The 20,119-nt window shown below is 35.1% G+C and overlaps 1 protein-coding gene across 2 annotated transcripts; it reads left to right on the forward strand.

Moving 5' to 3' along the window:
• The first annotated feature begins 13,797 nt into the window (after positions 1-13,797).
• Positions 13,798-17,643, forward strand: LOC108994088 (interaptin). 2 transcript variants are annotated; one of them, XM_018969181.2, is made up of 5 exons: positions 13,798-14,144; positions 14,353-15,654; positions 15,865-16,492; positions 16,616-16,772; positions 17,046-17,643. In XM_018969181.2, exons 2-5 carry the CDS (start codon positions 14,442-14,444, stop codon positions 17,388-17,390), a joined length of 2,343 nt encoding a protein of 780 aa, XP_018824726.2. In that variant the 5' UTR covers positions 13,798-14,144; positions 14,353-14,441; the 3' UTR covers positions 17,391-17,643. The 2 variants fall into 2 exon arrangements, with proteins under 2 accessions (XP_018824726.2, XP_018824725.2); XM_018969180.2 differs by having other exon boundaries at positions 15,865-16,772.
• The last annotated feature ends 2,476 nt before the right edge of the window (positions 17,644-20,119 follow it).

The raw sequence follows: 20,119 nt of genomic DNA on the forward strand, positions 1-20,119 counted from the left end.
TGTCTAATCCCCCTTGTAGGCACAATGGATCCCTGAGCACTCCCGTTAATTAAAACTGAAAAAGTAACAGTTCTAACACATTCCATTATAAGGTTAACAAAACTGGTTGCAAATCCCAATTGAAGTAGAATTTTTTCAAGGAACTCCCATTCAACTCTATCATATGCTTTGCTCATGTCTAGTTTAATAGACATATACCCTTTCTTCCCCATCCTTTTATTCCTCAAAAAATTTACAAGTTCATAAGCAGTCAACACATTGTCACTAATCAAACGCCCCTCCACAAATGCACATTGAGATTCAGAGATAATAGCAAGTAAAAAACTTTTCATCCTATTCACAATGACCTTCGAAACCAGCTTGTAAATCACGTTACACAAACTTATTAGTCGATAATCGGAAACAAGCTCACATGTTTTTCTTCTTTGGTATCAAGCAAATAAGAGTCTGGTTGAGTTTAGAAGGCAACTTACTAGTATGAAGCGAGTCCAAAACAGCAGCTATAATAGAGTCGCCTATAATGTGCCAATAGGATTGAAAGAACAAAGCAGGCATGCCGTCAGGCCCTGGCGCTTTGGTTGGGTGCATTTGGTCCAAAGATGCTTTAACTTCCGCTGCTACAAATGGGTTAGTGAGCTCAACATTCATTTCAGCCGTTACCTTTCGATCAACAAGACTCAAAACATGCACCTGATTCCGTGGGGCAGAAGTAGTAAATAAATTCTTGAAATAGTCAACAATATAGAAAGATAAAATATAGAAAGATAAACTTCGACAATATAGAAAGAGTACAAAGAAGAAAGATAAATGAATGAATTAATTAATAAGTAAACATTTATTCACTATACACGCTAGATGTAGCGGTAACACTGTAGTAAACTGAAAATTAGTAATGAAATACATCATCATTTGACAGGCCTTTTGAGCTAGTTTCTTCAAATTTTACAGATAGGTGGGTTCTACATAACCCATTGAATGTTACACTTGAGGTCTTATTTATTTTCACAATTCATCTCATTTCATCTAATCATTATAATTTTTTAAAATTTTTATATAAAATAAAATAAATAATTTAATTTTTTTCAAATTTTAAAATAAAAATAATATATAAAAAAATATATTCTAATAATATTTTAATAAATTTTTAACTTTCATTTCATCTTTTTTACGAAACAAAACAAAGCCAAGAGATGGTGAGAGGAGAATCCAACAAGCCTCTTTTCCCAACAAGGACAAGAATAGAAATCAATTTTAAAAATTGGTTCCTCCCATCTTGACGAGACAATATGTGCTGTCCAACTATGGTGCCATGATTTCCTCGTTGCATAATTCCATACTCTCAGCCATTTGGCTAGCTTTCCATGTATGGTGAATACATAGCTATAACATGTTCATAGTCTAGCTGTAAACATTTGACTTGTATTCTATTTAAAATCAATGCCTAGACATAAAAGAGGTTATTATCCTACATGGTATCGGACGCCCCGAAGTACTAGTAATAGAGTCTTCTTCAACCTCTTCGGTCCCTATCGTGAATTCTTTTGCTTCTCTGGAATTTGCTCTAACAAAATCATTTCTACCAGATATCTCTCTATCAAATTAGCCTCCAGTAATTACCTGTTGTGGAAAGCACGAGTGGTCCTTGTTCTACATGGTCATGGCCTTCTTGGTTACATGAAGGTGGGTTGCATCCCAACCCAGCTGCAACACTTTGGCTGAGAGTTGATCAGTTAATTCTAGACTATTGTCTCCCAAGTGATCAATAGTGAGACTTCCCATGATACTCGGGAGATATTGGAAATTACTTTATATGGAAGCCATACATGAGATCCAGCTCAACAAATGAAGGGTGAGATTCATATGCTCGCCCATGGTACTTCCTCACTTGAGGATTATTTGCACTACGTAAAATCATTGGCTCTCTCTCTCTCTCTCTCTCTCTCTCTCTCTCTCTCTCTTCGTGGTGCTAGAAAACTCATGGATGTCATCTGCATACTCCGAGGATTGAGTTATGAGTTTGATCCCATTGTGGCAGCCATTAATGCACGAGATACCTTCCCACTTGAAAAAGTTATTAGCAAGCTTCAGGACTATAGAATGTGCATCACCACTTCCCATCAATCCTCTCCCGTTATTACCTTCTACACCAATCGTGGTGGCTCTATCAATGGTTCTCGAGGGGGACGTCCACCAATCACACTTCTTCCTAATTGCAACAAAAGACTACTTGAGGGGTGTTTCTCATTTTATCCCTAGTGTTTTGTTGTTAAAGAGCTTAAGATAGGACGAGTAATGCTTAAAAGCTTAGTATCACACAGTTTGTATCCCATCATTTCAACAGTGTCTCATCAATTTCCAATAGGCCTTATGACAAATAAAGTGTCCAGCAGTGTGGCATGCACAATTGGAGCATCCTCATTCTCGGGCTCTAAGATTTTTATTGTTTTCTTTACCATCCTTGAATAAAAATGTTGGATCTTGTAAAAGTTGCACTACTAAACTCCATTTTTCATCTCTCCATGATTCTTTCTACATAACATTCACACCAATGTTTGGGGACTTGCCCCAATAACTTCATACAGTGGCGGAACCAGAAATGTGTTTTAGAGGGGGCCAAGCAAAGCTAAACCTATAATAAAATATTTTTTGTTATATTTCTATACAATTTTTTTTGCAGTATAGAATAATTTGATAGTAAGATCTAAAATAAAAATAAAATACACTTAATAGAACCTATGTATTAAAAAAGTATATGATATGTCAATAACAATATATCATTGAAATAACATAAAGACACTCGTACAAATATATCAAACAAAAGAAATACAGAATGTCTAAAATTGTAACTTGCGTTCTTTTAAAGAAACAAAATCATCAAGTATTGAATCTAAATCAAAATTCTTAGCTATTTCTCTTTCAATATAGACAACTAAATTATTTGCTAGAAACTCATCTTCAATTTTGTTGCGAAGTCTTGTTTTAACGATCTTCATAGCTTAAAATGCTCGTTCACTGGTCGCTGTAGATACTGGAAGAGTCAAAATAAGACGAATCAATCTATTAATAAGATGGCATGTTTTTTATTTCTCTGTCTCTACCAATCTTCGACATAAATCTGCAATGGATGACAGACTCTGAAACTTCAGATTAGTAAGCACATCAACTTCAAAATACTTCAATTGAAACCTTAAATTAATTTTCTCGTTCTCAGAAAAATTAAGAGGATAATACTTTTCTGCAAGACAACAGATATCATCAATATTAAAGGATCTATATGCATCCTTTGAATCCAAAGCTGAGCTAAGGGCTAGAAGCTTTGTTGCTCCTTCACCAAACCTACAGTCAAGCTCTTGCATTTGAAAATCTATAGTAGCATTAAATATTTCAAAATGATAATGATGTTCTATCGTAATGTGATCTCGTTGATGACGACCACGGCCTTGTACATAACGAGAGCTCAATTCTGGAATGTCAATATCAAATTTCTTGGAGAAAGAGACAACATTCTCAAGTAGATTTTCCCAACCTTCATTTCTCAATTTTTGAATGAGTCCTTTTGTAGTAGAAACCATATTCATGGCATTCAAAATGTCTTGAGATTTTTGCTGCAAAGCTTGACTAAGAACATCAGTAATACCCATGATTTCTTTCATTAAATGTAAAATAAATATAAATTGGAATGATGTAATCATTTTATAAGTAGCATTCGCATCCCCGGGTTGAGAGTAAGTGAATACTTCTTTTATTATGTTTTCAAGCACCGAGCAAGTGGATCCAAACATTTGTAGTAGACTGCAAATAGAATAAAAATGAGAACCCCAATGAGAATCACATGCTCGTTTGACAGTGCCAATTTGGTTAGCTCCTTTTCCACTTTCAAGTTCATCAATAGCTATCATATGTGCAATTTGTGTTGCCTGAGCAGCTTGCAGTTCATCATGATGTTTACATGAAGCGCCCACCACATTAATAATGAAATTCAAATTTGAGAAAAACTCATGAACAGAAACTACCTCTCTAGATGCAGCAACTAATGATAACTGTAATCGGTGAGTAAAACAATGTATATAGTACGCACATGGGCAATCTTTAAAAAATAATGCTTGCAATCCTTTCCATTCACCACGCATATTACTAGCACCATCATACCCTTGCCCACGAATATTTTGAATATCAAGACAATGATGAGAAAGAACAGCAGATATTTCATTCTTTAGAGTCAATGCCGATGTATCTTTAACATGTACAAGATCAAAAAATCGTTCTTGTATAAAATCATCATCATTAACAAATCTCAAGATTATAGCCATTTGCTCCCTCTTAGACTCATCTCGTGCCTCATCAACAATAATCCAAAATTTAGAATTTCCAACATCTTCACGAATTTTATTTCTCACTTTCTTTGCAAAAACTTCCAAAATCTCTTTTTGAATTTTGGGTGAAGTAGACTTTGAAGATTTAGGAGCATTTTCTAAAACAAGTTTTCCGACCTTGTCATTATACGAAGTCAAGAGTTTAAGCATCTCAAGAAAATTACCTCGATTTTTTGAATCAGGGGTCTCATCATGACCTCTAAAGGCACATCCCCGAAATGCAAGCCATCGAACAACATCAATAGATGCTTTTACTCGGAGTCGATTGTTAAGAATTTGCTCGGAGCTTTGTGCATTCATTACTTTATCAATATGTTGTGATTGTTTTAATAAATCCTCACAAGCTTTCACAGCATTATTATGACAAGAGCAAGGATCCTCCCCAATATGATTCAAAAAGGCACAATGTTTTCCATCATTAATCTTCTTCCAATTTCTAAATCCTATGGCAGTAAATACATCCCATCCAGAACGTTGAGATGCTTTCATTGTAAAAAGATAACAAGGTAAACAATATGCAGCATCTTTTGATGGAGAATACTCTAGCCAAGATGCAAATTGTACAAACCAAGAAGCTTGAAAGCGGCGAGGATGCTTTTCAGAACCAGAAAATGGATATTTAGAGAGATGTATATGATATGGACCCATTTTCAAGTAAGCTCTTCTTATTTCATCACGTTGATTGACTGGATAGTCCCACATAGGAGGATGTAATCCTGGATCTCGTTGTAGAGAAAATATATCAATCTCTTTAGAATAAAGAGTTGATAATGTAAAATGAATATCTTCAGACTTCACAATTGGAGAGTTAAGATCAAGATTTTCCTCAAGTTCAATCCTTAGAATTTTAGAAGAATTTTTTGGAGTATCAACTTCTTTTCTTTTGAAGAATGAGTCGATAGTTCTCAATTTAGACATAATTCATGAACCTAAATTTAAAATCAAATTGAAACATATAAAATAAAGTTAGATATATAAATAAATTCAATTACTCGTGAAACATGAATTTAAAATTAATCTTTAAGCACAAAATAAATAATCATTGAATAGACACAATTAATTATATATAAGCCAAATTAAGTAGTAATCAATCTATTTCAAAAAGAAAAAAAAATTAAACAAAAATACAACTGCATGATGCATAAAAAAAAAAAAAAAAAGGAAAAAAAAAAAAAAAAAAAACTTTAAAAACACTGCATCAAATTTAATACATTCAATATAATTATATATATATGAATGAACAGCAAAATCGAAAAAAGAGAAAAAAAAAATTGAAAAAAATCAAACCGTGTAGTAGACGATGCATTGACGACGCAATGGCAAAAAACTTTAAATTGCTTCAAAGTTCAAAGTGCATCCCTTGCTGCTTGCAGTTGCAACTTGCAAAGTGTGAACACGTACGTGACGTAACCGTAACTCCTAAGCCTCAAAAGTTCAAAACTAGCCTTTGGCTAATTGGCTGTTTGGCAGATGTGTAGACAAGATAAAGGTTGAAACTTGAGAAGAGAACTGCAATCTGCAGTGTAGAGCAGCAGTGAAGGGACGCTTTGTATTCTTTTTTGTTTTTAGTTAGAGTAGAAACGTGTAATTAGGTTATTAGATCATTTTATTTTATGTAAGATATATTTTATTTATTTTATTTTTAAATTATATTAATTTTTTTAAAATTAAATTTATAAGTAATTAATTTATAAAATTAAAATAATTTTATAGAGGTGGTCAAGATAAATTTTTAGAGGGGGCCAACATAAAATAAAATTAATATAATCTTATTAAACTATAAGAAATTAATATATATTAATTTTTATTTCAAACATTTGGGCGGGGCCGTGGCCCCCCCGCCCCTTAATAAGTCCGCCACTGACTTCATATGATGGTTTTCGCTTGTATCTTGTAATTTTTAATGAATGCTCACATTTTGTTTGGCATTTTCTCATGGCACGAAAATCTAATTTTCTTAATATTTTTCCTATGTTCCTGAAATTGATGGAAAATCAATACAATGCATGAGCTAAGATCGTTTAGAGTGATGAAGATCGTGAGTTTCTTAACAAAGTTTTGAAGGATTATTTCCACTTACAATGAATATTTCACCGCTTATCTTGTCATGTCACTCCAAAACAAAACGGACTGGTCGAAAGACGTTATTGACACATTGTTACCCATACCTAACTCCATTTGGCAAAAATATACTTGAGTACAAATCTCAACAATGTGTTTTACTTAGATACAAAATTCATCACAAGGGATATAGGTGTTTGGACAAAGATACATGTCAGATTTATATATCTAATCATGTTCTCTTTGATGAACTTTGGTTTTCATTTCTTTCTCCATAGGGTACCATCTTAGATGGCGTGCAGGCTTTCTAAGCCAAGCCCCATCCCAAGTCACTTCAAGTTGTAGCCTGTCAACCTCTTGTTTCTGACTTCGGTCCAACTTCACCCCCTGCTGACCTTGGCCCAACTCTTGTAACTAATCCATTATATCATATGCTAGTTGTGTCCAATGACCCTATGATTACAAGAAATCAAGATGGCACCTATAGACCCAAAGTTCTCTTCACCTCCCACCACCCTCTTCCTGCATGCTTTGTGGCAAACTTGGCAACCCGACCTAAGAAGCCTCACACTTATAAACAATGTCCTTAAGACCCGAATTGGAAGCAGGCCACACAATCATAAATTGATGCTCTCTGATAGAGTGACAATAATGTATTAAATAAGTATAAGGTTGAGTCAATTTTGGAACAAAACCACGTTACATGCTAGTTTAATACATTAAAAAGAAAGAAGGAAAGTTTGATGCATGATTTAAAAAAAGAAAAAAAAAAGTCTTTACACGAGGACACTAACATCTTTTTCCCTCTCTTGTTCTCTCCCTCTCTCTTTGTTTTCTTTTCCAGTCCTAGCCTCTAGTGATGAACTGTACGGAACATGAGGGGATAACCAACTCATGGAATATTTGGGAAAGAAAGTGGAGCATAGGTTGGTGTGGGAGTATAAGAAGGGGAAAGATTCGTGTGAACGGGGGGGGTCTTTTTGGACAAAGCAGATTTCGAAAAAATTATGGTTGTGCTGTGTTTTTCCGTTGAACATAATTGGATGATGCTTTATTTTTTTCTCATCTTTGGTTGTTCACCAACACACTATGTGTGAGTAAATTTTCTAGAACTTAGGGCAGGTTTGGTAACCAAAACAAAACACAAAATTCTCATCTCATCTCATCATTACACATTTTTCAAATCTCTATACAAAATATAATAAACAATTCAATTTTTTCAAATTTCAATACACCTTTTTCAAATCCTAAAACAATAATAATATTAAAACATAATATTTTAAACTTCAAAACAAAACACAAAATTCTCATTTCACTCCCCAAACCTACCCTTAGGCTCGAGATTTCTTTGAGCGGTTTGAGTTTCCTAGGGTTTGTGATTTCTATTGTGCATAGCAAGTAATATCCAGAAAGTTTTCTTATAAGCTATTATTTGATGTCATTCTAGAGCTCACTTACCTATCCTTGATCCATCGTTGACTGAAGGGCACGGTGTATTCTTGGTTTGTGTGAGACTTTGGTTTTGTTAGCAAACCTAACGATAGTTTGATGTCAATTTATTGGAGGTATTTCAGAGTTTATTTTGAGCGTGAATCATATATATGAACTAGACATTTTGTTCATGACCGAAATGATGTTTGAAGGAAATTGGGAAAATCTAACCCTCCTTGTGGAACCAATCGGTGAGAAGGAACCCGCAGCCTAAGTGTTTGACAAAAAGTCCCTTAGATATCGAAAAAGTTGTTTTAGTTTTTTTTGTTTTATTGAATCTGCAAAGACCAAGTATTGTTGAAAGACTTTCCAAAAACATTTAGTGAAATAGAAGCATTGTTCAAGTAGAAGGGAAAGGAAGATTAAATCACATCATCTCATCTCATTGCATTCCAGGTCAAACTCAATAGTCTAAAAGGCTAGTCTTCGCCTATTTTCTTCATCACCATTCTCTCTAAGTTTGAATAAATAAGCATCCTCATTTTAAACACCACAGCTCAGTTTTTTGAAAAGCTTTAATCCCTGTGAAATCGATCTTGGTACTCTTCCTAGAAACAACTACATATCTTCTGCACTTGGGAGACACTCTCCACGCAAATTCTTCATGGACCTTAGTTCCCAAGTAGCCGGACACAATTTTAGTCAATAATAAATGTGTTTTCAAAATTAAAGCTTGTGTTGATGGTATTATCGAGTGCTATAAAGATCGTCTTGTAACACATGGATTTACACGGTTTTAAGGACTAGACTATGATGAAACCTTCAGTCCCATTGTCAAGCCCAAAACCACTCACCTAATCTTCACTTTGGCCCTATGTCAAAGTTGGTCACTCAAGCAAATTGATGTGAGCAATGTCTTTTTGCATGTGGACTTACAAGAATCAGTTTATTTAACTTACCCTCTCAGTTTTGAAGATATCGCATGTCCACTTTGTTTTTTATCTTCATAAAGCAATAACCAAGCAATCACCTCAAGCTTGGTGCATGAAATTTCCTATACCCAACAAATGGGTTTTCACCATTGTGCCTATGAAACCTCTCTTTTTTTACATGCGAACTACTAATGATATCATCATGTTTTTAATTTACGTGGATGACATCCTCATCATGGGTAGTTCCTCTTCTAAAATTAAAGACATTATCACTCATTTATTTGTAGCCCTCCACATGAACGATCTTGGTGATCTACATTATTTTATAGGGGTGCAAGTTGCATGAGATGAAACCACTATTACACTCACTCAAACACGATATTTGCTTACTCTACTTCAAAATTCTAGCTTGGATGGAGCCAAACTTGTGTCAACTCCCTTAGCTTTAGGTGTGCAATTGTCAGCTAGTGAAGCCACTCTTCTGCTTAACCCAACTTTGTACCGACAGACTAGTGTTATTGGGCTCTCTCCAATATCTTACACTAACTTGTCTGGATATCGCCTATGTCGTTAACCTCATCTGCCAATTTATGCAAAGTCCCAGAGACTCTCATTTAGATGTAGTCAAGCGTATCTATCACTGTTTGACTGGAACTCTCAATATTCAGCTTCATATTGTCAAATCTCCACTCACTGCACTTAGTGGTACTGTGATGCCGACTTGGTAGGATCATGAGATGACCGCGCGGTACCTGATGGGTTTCACCATCTACATGGGCGATAATTTACTCTCTTGGAGAGCAAGGAAACAAGCCACAGTTTCTCGTTCTAAAGTGAAAGCAAAGCATCAAGCCGTGGCTATCACCACTGCCAAGCTCATGTGGTTTGAACATCTGTTCACCAGGCTGGTTTATGCTCTCCAATCCCCCACACTAGATTGTGATAATATTAGTGCAATCAACATGGCTAAAAATCTAGTGTTTCATCATCATAGGAAACACATTGAAATCGATGTGCATTTTGTTTAGGAATAGGTACCTCATGGTGTTATCTCTCTTGCGCATATTCCAAATCATGAACAAGTTGTAGATATCTTTATGAAACCATTATGTGCACCCAACTTTCAACCGAATCGTGGCAACCTCTTCATTTGTTCTACACCCCTTTGAGCTGAGAGGGTAATGACGAAATAAGATTAGTTGTCCAACTATTTTGCCTTGATTTCCTCGTTGTGTAATTACATAGTCTCAGTCGTATGTCTTGATTTCCATTTATAATAGATACGTAGTTGTAACCTTTTCATAGTCTAGTTATAAACATTTGACTTATATTCTATTTAAATCAATGAAAGACCTACATATAAGGCCGGCTGTTATTCTACACATCCCCACTAATCTTAGATATACTAAAGCGAAGCCACCTTGCTTGGTAGTTATGATGTAGTACGTAGAACTAGTGAATTATATTGTAATACCCCCAAATACATCTTGATTGAGTGAGAGTGTTGCTTTATAGAGAGTATGCTCCATGCAGACCATGGCAATATGGCATGCAGCCTAGCACTAAGGCGCTCATGCAGGAAGTGCTGCAATGCGTCAAGGGGCACAAGCGCGAGGCACTGTAATGCATGAGAAAAATAAAATCCCCAAATCCCACTGGATGAGACTCGGACTTGGGCAAGCCGTTTGAAGAGGAAGCAACGTGACCGTTGGATTGGGTCCGACTATTGTGTCACTTGGTAACATGCACGATAAATGTACCTATTCGTATCAGATTTAAGAAAAATGAAAAGTTACAACTTTTCATTCACATTATTTGGTTATCTATAAATAGACCCATTGGCCTAAGAATTTAAGAGTTCAAGAAGTAAATTTCGAGATTTTCTCTCTCTCAAAAAATTGCATTTCTTCAAAACTTGTAATTAGGATCTGTTTGTTCTGCAAAAAACAGATTTATAATCTCTTGGTTGAATAGCAAAATCTGAGGGTATTCGGAGTCTAATTTCATGTGTGCATAATGTAGTTAGACAAATAGACTTGTTCTAGGCTTCAGTGTATCTTGGAAGCAAATTCGCTTGTAACCCTTGTGCATACCATTATTGGTGAGGACAAATATTGTCTTAAGGAAAGTGACATTGTAACGCGCATTGAAGCAAACTTTTCTCACTATTTTCTCTTTTGCAACCCCTTTTGCACCAACATAGCATTCAATTTATAATAACTCTTCAAATGATTGGTTTTGATAATCATCCCAGCCTTCAATCATCAAAACCTAATATTAAAAAATAATATTTTAATAATATTTTATTCAACATTCAACTTTCAACTCAAGTTATCTCACCTCAACTCACTATCTGAATCTAACCTTAATGACTCCAACGAGTCACACACAAGAAGTAGTGTGTTAACTTATAAAGTTTACAAGTAACAAAACTAGTGGGCTGTTTAATTTGGTTAGTATAACTACTAAATAAGATTGGACATTGTGGATTTAATTCTACTATAAGTCCAAATGGTTGCAAATTTTGAAGTTAAACAAAGTATCTCAACTTTTCTTCTTGTTTTATCCCTTGATCCTTCACGTGATACCCTATGTATCATGTATTTATGCGCGCGCGTGTGGGTATAATTATCTAAACAAAATGCATACAATCTCAAAACGTCCATTAAAAGTCTGCATCACATCACAAGGGAATGCAAACTAAAGATCAGTGAAAATCGAAGTTGATCTTTTAGGAGCAATTTCAACATCCTCCACGTACGGTCCCATATAAGGAGAAGAAAAAATTTACTTAGGGCCAGCAATCCCTTTTAGTTTTCTGCAATAATTCACAAACTTGTATGCTTCTCATTGGCACTACTACTACAGGTCGTCTGTACAAGATGCTTTTGTATGGACAACTCTCATAAAACAATTTGGCTTTTATTTTATTTTTGTTTTTTTGTCTCCATTTATGTGGGAATGGATTTGACCCCTCTTTGTAACCATCTAACCATCCAAATCCTTATTAATTTAGTGGTTGAGTATTGTACTAAAAGGCTTCCCCATTCTCTTAATCCAGACTTTCCAACCTGGTTGTGTAGTACTAGCTAGCTAGCATTTGATGTCATTATGTTTAACAGACTCTTTTTCTGTTTTTGGGTGGATTAGCAGTCATTGTCATTACTATCTGGATCAAATTATTTAGGCATTATGTTCAACAAAAGTTTCTGACAGTATGTGCAATCATGAACAATCTACTATCTTTACACAAACTGCAATGTTGAAACTAAATAAGAGCCACTCACAAAATGCAGTACAGCAATAAAACCATGGTTCTTCTTAAATGTAATAGTTTTGTGAATTACAAAAGGAGAGAACTATTTTGGTTTTTATTGTCGAGGAACAATCCTACACAAGTTCTTGAGCATGTTTATAAGGAATGAAAAATCATCTCTTGTAGAACCGGTTTTATGAGATGAGTTAGAGCCATGAATTTCTTCATTGGTTCCAAATTCTTTAAAATTTTAAAAATAAATAAACTTACCTTTACAATTATTATGGCTCTAAAATTGTGCAGGAGCATAAAACCTCCAGTCATAGAGAAAATAAGAGAGGAAAATTTCATCTGATCACAAGAACTACAATCAGAGATAGTGAACAAATCACCAATCAATTCATAAGGGACCCAAGAAGGGTTCCACTTATTACAGGTCCATCTTGGGAACGTGGGTTGTCATTAAAAATGTTGACACTTGATTGCGACCCTTGTTTATTCTCTCTAGTTTGTGTTTCGTATGCTCATGTGTGTGTGTTTACAGTATTTTCCTCTCAATCAATGGATGGAGAGAGAGAGAGAGAGAGAGAGAGAGAAATTGCTTAGGATATAATCAAATGAATGAAAGATGGCCAAGTCCTGATCTTGGAATATAAAATGCAAATGTGGGTGACCATTGGCCTTCATAGTACTTCCTATTATTTTATGATACTGTTCTTTTCTTCCCTTCTGAAATATATGTTTTGTATAAACTTTCCTGGACAGGTTCCTACTTTACAGGTCTCACCCAAAGAAGCATCCTACCTGGTTTCTGAGGTGGCTCCATAATTATATTTGTCAGAGACAGTGATTTTCCTGTTTGCTGCCTTTTCTTCTTTGCACAAAGAGCTCTCCTCATCCATTGTGGTCCAATTGGACATTTCACAGGAATATTAAAAGGAAAAACAACATAAATTATAGTTGTATGGTAGTAGATATGCATTATTCGGAAAGAAAGAGGTTAAATTTCTTTAATTTTTGTACAGAAATTTATAAATGGGTTGGTTGATATTTCTGTTCTGAGTTTATTTGATTGGCACATGTTAGTCTGTTAGGATTAGCCATGAGGTTTTCTCATTTCTGAGGGATGCTAGGATTTTCCATAAGGTTTTCTTTTCCGTTTATTTTATAACTCATTTTATGATCAATCAATATAATTGTGTCACTTTATTAAAAATAATTTCAATTTCAATTTTACAATCAAACTCTTTTATCCATGGTTATAACTGACTTATAAGAAGTTGGTAAGAGGTCCAATAAACATTGTCAATTATACTATTCATTTATGATATATGAAAATCACTTCCTTATATTAATTTGGATAGTGAGATGAGATGAGATGAGATGATTTTAGATGAGTTTAATAAAATATTATTTTTTAATATTATTATTGTTTTAAGATTTGAAAAAGTTGAATTGTTTATTATATTTTGTATGAGAATTTAGAAAAGTTATAATGATGAGATGAGATAAATTATGAGTATTTCTGTATCCAAACGTGTCGTAATCCAGGTAAGAGATAAGCCACCCTTGAAAAGTATAATTTTTGTGACAACTGTTTGATAGAGATATACCTCATTTTCCGTTCACATCACTTTCTTTTTATGTAAAATGGTGACAAACAACCGGGATTCTAGTGATTTTGCATCTAATAACACTATAAACAATCATAACCTGAGCTTAAGAGGAAAAGGAGAAGAAAATTTTTGTGGGAGGAGAAAAGAAAAGCAAGTGGGGTTAATATGGCCAGTCTTTCACTGAAAACCAGGGAATGATATTCATAGTTTTTCTTCTATGCTGTAACAGTTCATAACTTTTCAACTGAGTTTGCGTAATCCCCCACACACGTGCTGAGCCATGCTTTTGGCATTCAATAGCCTTGTATAATGAATGACTTCCACATCACACATAATGTTATGCTGTTGTGGGTGGCTTATGCCTTAGGATCATCTCCTTCCAAACCCTGCTGCTTCTGACTCACAATTTCTACCCCCAACTGGATTATGCTCTCTTATTTTGAGTTCAAGAAGAAGCCTTCAGCCTGTTCTTTCTGTAAGTTTCTTATTGCTTCAGTTTTAGATTATGAAGACTAATGATCTAATGGTTTCTCTGCACCTGAAATTGTAATACGATTTTTTAGGTGTCATTTCTGCAATCATTGATTTTATGCGTCTTTTGTTTCTCAAATTAATGAGTTCTTTTGATAGAGTTGATGTTGGGTGTTTTTCGTATTTCAATTTGTATATGTGAATTCTTCCAGCTGTTCTAGAGAAGACTAGGCTTCAGTTTTCTCAAATGGATTTTCTTAGACAATCCCTTTGAAAAGGAACAGCAGCAGATTCCTGAATAATGGATGAGAATAAAAGCTCGGGTTTGTATTCAGTTGAATCTGACAAGAGTGATACCTTGTATCCAATGTGTTTTGGTGTTTCTTGTGCATTCTTTGCCCTCCAACTCTTGTCCAATTCTGAGGTGGAAGATGAAAGATGGTCTGGAATATGTGATAAAATGCTTCAAGGAAGTGCCCAACTCCTGGGATTGCTTGTGTGGAAGGTTCAGAGAGAGGGAGCTAATGGAGGAAAGTGTGAGCTTCTCCTTAAACTTGAAACTGCTGAGAAAGAGGTTGATGAGTTGAAGAAAAGGAGACATGAAGATGCAAGAGCCAATGAGAAAGTTGTGAGCATATTTGCTGCACAAGAACAGGGCTGGTTGAATGAAAGGAAGAAACTAAGGCAGCAGATCGGGGCTCTTATGAATGAATTGAGGGTTCTTGAGAAAAAGAAGGGTGAAGCTATTTTTGAATTGAATGAAAAGTTGAAGAACGTGGAGACTATGCTGCAGGGTAATGATAAGGTAGTGGAGGATGAGAAGCAGCAGAAGAGGGAGTTGGAAGAGAAACTAAAAGAGGCCGAAAAAGTAGTGGAAGACTTGAGAGGAACTGCAAAGCGTGAAGCCCAGGAGCATTCTTCTGAGCTTTGGAAGCACAAAATGGCCTTTATTGAAGTTGTGTCAAACCAACGGCAGCTTGAAGCTGAGATGGGCCGTTTGATAAGGCAAGTTGAAACTCGGAAACAAGAACTTGGTGTGGTCTTAAAGCAAAAGGAGGAGGCAGTCTTGATGGCTCAAAAAATGTCAATTGAGATGGTAAAAATGCAACAGGATTTGGAACAGAAAGATAAAATTCTGTCAGCAATGCTTAGGAAGTCCAAACTGGACATAGCAGAGAAGCAAATGTTTTTAAAAGAGGTTAAATTATCGAAGGCTAAGAGAAAGCAAGCCGAACTAGAAACAGAAAGGTGGAGGTCAGTATCAGAGTCTAAACATGAGAGAAATTCATTGAGAAGCATGTTGGCTAACCAACTCAACTCAAGGTTGGATGTTTACACGAGTGCAAGAGGGGTGCACCCCAGTGCAACAGGATCATCTAACACTGGAAAGACAAGATCACAGTCAACTGATCTTGCTTTTGAGTTTGGGCATCTTGGGTTAAAAAAGGATAGAAAGAAGTCAGAACTTTCTCAGCTCTCTGAGGACTTCTCACTGGAAGGGAATGAAGAATTGGGTAAGAAAAAAGTTCTCAATTTCCCTTCTGATTTAACAATATGATCTATTTATGTAGCCAACAATAGTAAAAACCAACTCTGACATGATGTGTGTGTGTATCCTTTCTCGTATTTTCTTTTATAAAATATGGTCACGATGCTCAAATTTCCTGCTCTAGATTATTCTTTTCCTAATTACTTTGCCATTGTTGCCATTGAAAATATCACAGCTGATATTAAGCAATTGGAAGGTTGGGTACACTCAGAAGCTGAAAAGTACGCAACAGTAATTCAGCAGAGGCATCACTTAGAACTAGATGCTTTTGCAGAACAAATGAGAATCAAAGATGAGAAATTAAAAACATTTCATTGGCAGTTGCTAAGCATGGAACTAGAATCGAAGCGGCTCCAGAGCCATATTAGGGAACTAAACGAGGATATGTCACAGCTCAGACATGACAATATGAAACTGGAAGCCTTGTTATTGGAGCAAGAAGAAGAGTTAGCTTTCTTTAAGGAGCAACTGAAGTCAAGATTGAAGTGCCTAAACTGCCAGAATAGCAAATCGAGCTCATTTCTTCATAGTCCAGCAATAGCACATGATACCAGATCTCCTGAAGACAGGATCATAAAGGAACAACCCTGTGAGACAGAACAGGAAACAAAGACAAAATGCTTGGTGGATAAGTATCAGGAGGAAGACACTCAGAACGAAGAAACAAAGCATTCCAATGATGTAAGTTTAACAACTCAATCTTCTGAGGAAGAGTTAGGAGATGCTAAAGATATTGTTATTGCTCATGTGGGTCGTGTCCAAGAGCGATGCACAAGTCCGGTGGAGATTGATACCTCCGAAAGGTTAGCACCCCCAAACCTCCCCTCGGATAAGAAAAACAGTTCTCCATGGAGGATGGATATTCATGCTCTTGGAGTTTCTTATAAAATCAAAAGGCTGAAGCAACAACTTCTTATGTTCGAGAGGTTGTCAGGAAAGCAAGAAAGCAATGAAGATACAGGAAGCAATGACAATAGGCAAATTGGGATGAAGGGATTCATTTCCCTAATGTCTTCACTGAATAAACAAGTAGGCAGGTACCAGTTCCTTCAAGGGAAGGCAGATGACCTTTGCAAACGGATGGTAAGCTTGGATTAATTCAGTGAGGTTTAAAGTTTGAAAATTTATGTCATGCAAATTGACTTCTAGCAATCCTATGCTTTCAAAACTTCGATAATTAGAAAATTTCAGCCATCTCTATAAAAATATTGGAATGCTTTTGAAATAGGGCCTCAAACTGATGTCCAACATTAAAATTGGCAATCGTCCTTGCCCACCATATGACAGTTTCATTGAACTCTCTGGAAGTTTGAAAACGTATTGACAAACTTATTTATTCTTTGCCTATATTTTCAGCATGAAAATAATCTAAATGTGAATCATGGACATTCTAGCATAGCAAGAGCAAAGGAAGATACTAAAGCACTAGAGCACTTCCTTGAGGAAACAATTCAACTACAGAGATATACAGTTGCAACAGGACAGAAACTGTTGGAAATTCAATCGAACGTTGGTTCTGGATTTGTTGAGGTTGCTGAAGAACTGATCAAGACTGCTAATTTTGACATGAAAAGCTTTGCTGAGAGTGTTGGAACATTATTTCAGGAAGTTCAGAAGGGCCTGGAAGTTAGGATATCTCGAATTATTGGAGATCTTGGGGGGACTCTGGCGTGTGAGGGGATGTTACATTTGAGGAGCTAGTGATGGAACTAAAAAGATCAAGAAGAGGTGTTTTTATGTGGTAGAAGGTCATGAAATGGTCTTTTTAACTGTCTCTACTGATAGCTATATATGAATTTGTAAAGGGAAAAAGCTTAAAATCATTTTAACCTTGTAGAAATTATCTAGAGTTCATCCTTTGCTCTTAAAATCCTGATTTGAAGGAAACCATCCATCAACAAAAAACTAGTTCACTGTGACAGAACAGTTCAAAAACTTGAGGAATTTGGAAAAAGAATTATCCATTCTCACTATAGTTTTCCACCCCAGATGATCTTGCAGTTTGTTTTTTGGATTTACAATGAATTTGCTGGATTGTAATTGCATTTTCAAGAGTTAAAAAGGATTGTTTTAACAGAAATATTCAATCCTGTCTATTGAAGAATTTATGGGTCTAACTCATCTTATAAAACCGGTTCTACAAGAGAGGATTGTTCATTCCTTATAAACATGTCCAAGACCTTGTCTACAGGCAGTATAAGATTACTCATCAACACCCTCCCTCACGTGCAGGCCAACATCTATCTATATGGGTATGTGTCACACAATTCTAGATCGTGGCCAAAATTCACTTTGATGGTTACTTTTACGTGCAGTTTGGTCCTTTTGGTGCATAAATGTGTGACACATGATCAATTAAATGTGAAGAATTATAGACCTTTATCATATCAGTGATGATACTAAACAGATTTTAGATCTGCATAATATAAAGGAAATGTTTTTCTTTCAGTGAGGGAATGCCCCAAAACATGAAAAATGTGGATTGTTTTTCTTTTGTTTTTCATTGAATTGAATAGATATATAGCGTATCGATCATATTACAAAAGGATGGGATAGAGAGCCCCGACAATCACCTCGAGTGCATAGCAACAAAAGAAAAAAGAAAGTTAAAGGGGAGGAGGGGAAATGGGACCACAATGGTGATCTGTAGAACAAACTCTGGCTTTGAGGGTGTCTCCATTTTCAAGATAAAGGTAGCTTTTGCCATTTAGGGGTATAGATTACAAAGTAGACTATAAACTTTGTACAGCATCTAGTGAGCTTTGATGCTAAAGTAGTGGTGTACTCATCTTGACTGGACTAGATCAATGAAAGAACTTTTCTATAGGTAACCTTTTATTTATGAACTCATAGCAATAGGGAAGATAACCTCATAGATTCTTCAAGTTCTTGAAATCTCTTGCATATTTTAACAAAAACATGTCTTTATCCTCTATCCATTAAAATAAGTTCTACATTAATAAAAACATTCTACAAAATTAAACTTATAAATTAATGTGATTCAATATAAAACGTCAAATCTACTTTACAATCAAATGACATTTATAATTTAACGTACCATATCAAATCATATTCATTTATAAATTTATTTTTGAAAGATTTCCTTATAGACCAAATATTTCCTTTTATTGTTTCTATCTTTCTCATCACCCATGTTTTCTATACGTCTCTCTATCTTTCACTTAATGTGTAGCATTTTGCATCAATCATCGCTTCTCTTATAATGATCAGCTCTTTCTCTAGGTCTATATTTTTGTCGATCCCTTGTTCCATAATTTGTGTTGCATTGCTGTTTTTTTAAAAACATTTTGTGGAATACATTTTTGCCTACATAATTGGAACATTTTAAAGGCATAGATTCTATGTTGGGGTTTGTTCCCTCAAATTAATTAACTGATTTTGAATATTTCTTGGTTGTCTATGAGTTATATTATATTAAAAAAATTATTTAATGATTAAAAAAATTACTATTAATAAATTTGTAATTTTTTATTTTTAAAAAAATATATATAATTTTATTAAAAAAATATAATAATAGTAATATATTTACACCTGTCGGTAGGTCGCCATTCTCAATCCCCTATCATTGTCCTATATTAATGGTGCTATTTTATTTATTTTTTTGGTGATGATTGGACTGTTTTGATTTTTGAGGGATTTTTTCAAGTGTGAACTAGCTGGAAAGGATTTTTATCACTTTCAGGCTTTCAGTTTCAGCCACGTTATTGCATTTGTTTGTTCCTTCCATGGGGCCTTGTTTATTTATATATAATAGTAATAACTATTAGAATAAGTTAATAATAATTTGATTAATATATATATATATGTTCCATCATTAATCATGAATTAGTAGAAAATTAATTTTTATATTAATTCATTGGAGTGTGGTCGGCGATTTTCTTCCCAAATATTATTAATAATGGCCCATAGACTCCATACCAATTAATTTACCTTCTCGACCTATGTGATTCAAGATGCAACATTTTGCTTAGAGCACTCGCATCCGGCTTCCCACGCACATTTATTCTCCAAATTTTGACAATTTATTTGAGAGAAACTTTCATTTCCTACTCCCATCTGATTCCTTATTTTAGGGTTTAACTTTACGTTATGTACAGAACTTCTCCATCTATGGGGAACAATTGTACATCTCCTTTTTCATTTTTAATTATTTTCGAGTACCCCTCTCTCTCTTCTCCTGCTGCGGCTTCGATGTCCTTTGCGTGAAAGAACAGTGATTGTCTCTCGCACTCTCCCCTTCAACGGTAGACCCTTTGTCATTTTTCACAAAATAGGTAAAATTTTCTCTCATGAAGGTTGAAAAAACTCACAATTTTGGTTTTATCTCTTATAAACTCACACACGCAGTCCCTGTCTCTTCTTCATGCCGTCAGCACTGAGAGAAATTGTGTGCTTACAATTCATTTATG

The sequence above is a fragment of the Juglans regia genome, chromosome 13 (genome assembly GCF_001411555.2).
Source record: "Juglans regia cultivar Chandler chromosome 13, Walnut 2.0, whole genome shotgun sequence".
NCBI classification, from domain to species: domain Eukaryota; kingdom Viridiplantae; phylum Streptophyta; class Magnoliopsida; order Fagales; family Juglandaceae; genus Juglans; species Juglans regia.